Genomic DNA, 220 nt, shown 5'->3' on the forward strand with positions numbered 1-220 from the left:
CAAAAAACACCAGCACCAACCAAGAGCGAACAAAAAACACAAACACAAAACACCCACTTTTGACGTCCTTGCCCTGCGTATGGTGGACGTAGGCACAGCACTTCCTGTAGTTGTCGCAGCAGTGGGCCCACTTGGAGGAGGGCATGAGAGAGCAGTAGGAGGTCCTGCAGTACTCGCGGCCCCACTTGTCTCCTTCCATCCTGCGAGGGGAGGGGGGGAC

At 56.4% G+C, this 220-nt stretch overlaps 1 protein-coding gene across 1 annotated transcript in view; it reads right to left on the minus strand.

Moving 5' to 3' along the window:
- Positions 1–220, minus strand: part of LOC119591568 — a gene marked incomplete at its 5' end in the record, with an annotated part of 9,744 nt that overhangs the window by 3,717 nt on the left and 5,807 nt on the right. The window contains 1 exon segment of the mRNA XM_037940330.1: positions 58–200. Within this exon segment, the coding sequence (XP_037796258.1) occupies positions 58–200 (143 nt within the window).

Source organism: Penaeus monodon, chromosome 28 (genome assembly GCF_015228065.2).
Source record: "Penaeus monodon isolate SGIC_2016 chromosome 28, NSTDA_Pmon_1, whole genome shotgun sequence".
In the NCBI taxonomy this organism is placed as follows: domain Eukaryota; kingdom Metazoa; phylum Arthropoda; class Malacostraca; order Decapoda; family Penaeidae; genus Penaeus; species Penaeus monodon.